Source organism: Sinocyclocheilus grahami, unplaced genomic scaffold (assembly GCF_001515645.1).
Source record: "Sinocyclocheilus grahami isolate Dianchi unplaced genomic scaffold, SAMN03320097.WGS_v1.1 scaffold11431.1, whole genome shotgun sequence".
In the NCBI taxonomy this organism is placed as follows: Eukaryota; Metazoa; Chordata; class Actinopteri; order Cypriniformes; family Cyprinidae; genus Sinocyclocheilus; species Sinocyclocheilus grahami.
The window spans coordinates 6,066-6,706 of record NW_015513827.1 but is presented as its reverse complement, the minus strand read 5'-3'; the positions used below and the strand labels follow the sequence as shown (position 1 = coordinate 6,706).

Genomic DNA, 641 nt, shown 5'->3' with positions numbered 1-641 from the left:
GAGCGACCCAGCCCAGAATGTAGGACCATGAGAAACGCCAGTCGCTGAACCGCTTCCCGAGGAAGTTCACCGTCACCCCGGTGTAGATGGCCATAGCCAACAGAACAAAGAGCGCTGGAGCAGACATGAATGAGAAGGTTTTTCATTATCAGTCTGTATAAGCATCCGTCAATAGCTCACTGAAGGGAAAGACTTACTGGAGATAAAAAACATGATCCCTGCAGCGAAGGAACGGTTGAATCGCTTAAAGGCGGAGAAGTGAGCGAAGGAGAGGATGCCTGCGATGATTCCCGCAAAACACGACATCGCTGAGAGGATCATGAAGGCCCGGGTTGCGTTCCAGTAAGCTGAAATGAGAGACAATGGCAGAAACAAAGAGAGAGGTGCTGGACACTTTAGCTTAGACTGATGGAGGAACATGGACTTTTGAACTTCACAAATTTGGGGAAACTGCAGGTAAAGGAGCTACGTTTAATGAATCACTGCAGCCTTTATGGTTAAAAGATAGAATAATAATGTCTTGGTTTGTTTAGTCCAATATTTGTAACTTTTCTTTAACTTTTCTATGAGGAAAAAATATAAATCTAGAATAATAATATTAAAGGGGACATCGGATGCAGAATTCACTTTTACATGGTGTT

The 641-nt window shown here is 43.5% G+C and overlaps 1 protein-coding gene across 1 annotated transcript; it reads right to left on the bottom strand.

Annotated features, from left to right (window-relative positions):
- Positions 1-3: 3 nt before the first annotated feature.
- LOC107578670 (lens fiber membrane intrinsic protein-like) lies at positions 4-547 on the bottom strand (the record flags this gene model as incomplete). Its single annotated transcript, XM_016264603.1, has 2 exons — positions 198-547; positions 4-114 (listed from the first exon to the last, which is right to left on the bottom strand). Coding segments are annotated over exons 1-2 (334 nt in total), but the record flags the coding sequence as incomplete, so codon positions are not given.
- Between the last annotated feature and the right edge of the window lie 94 nt (positions 548-641).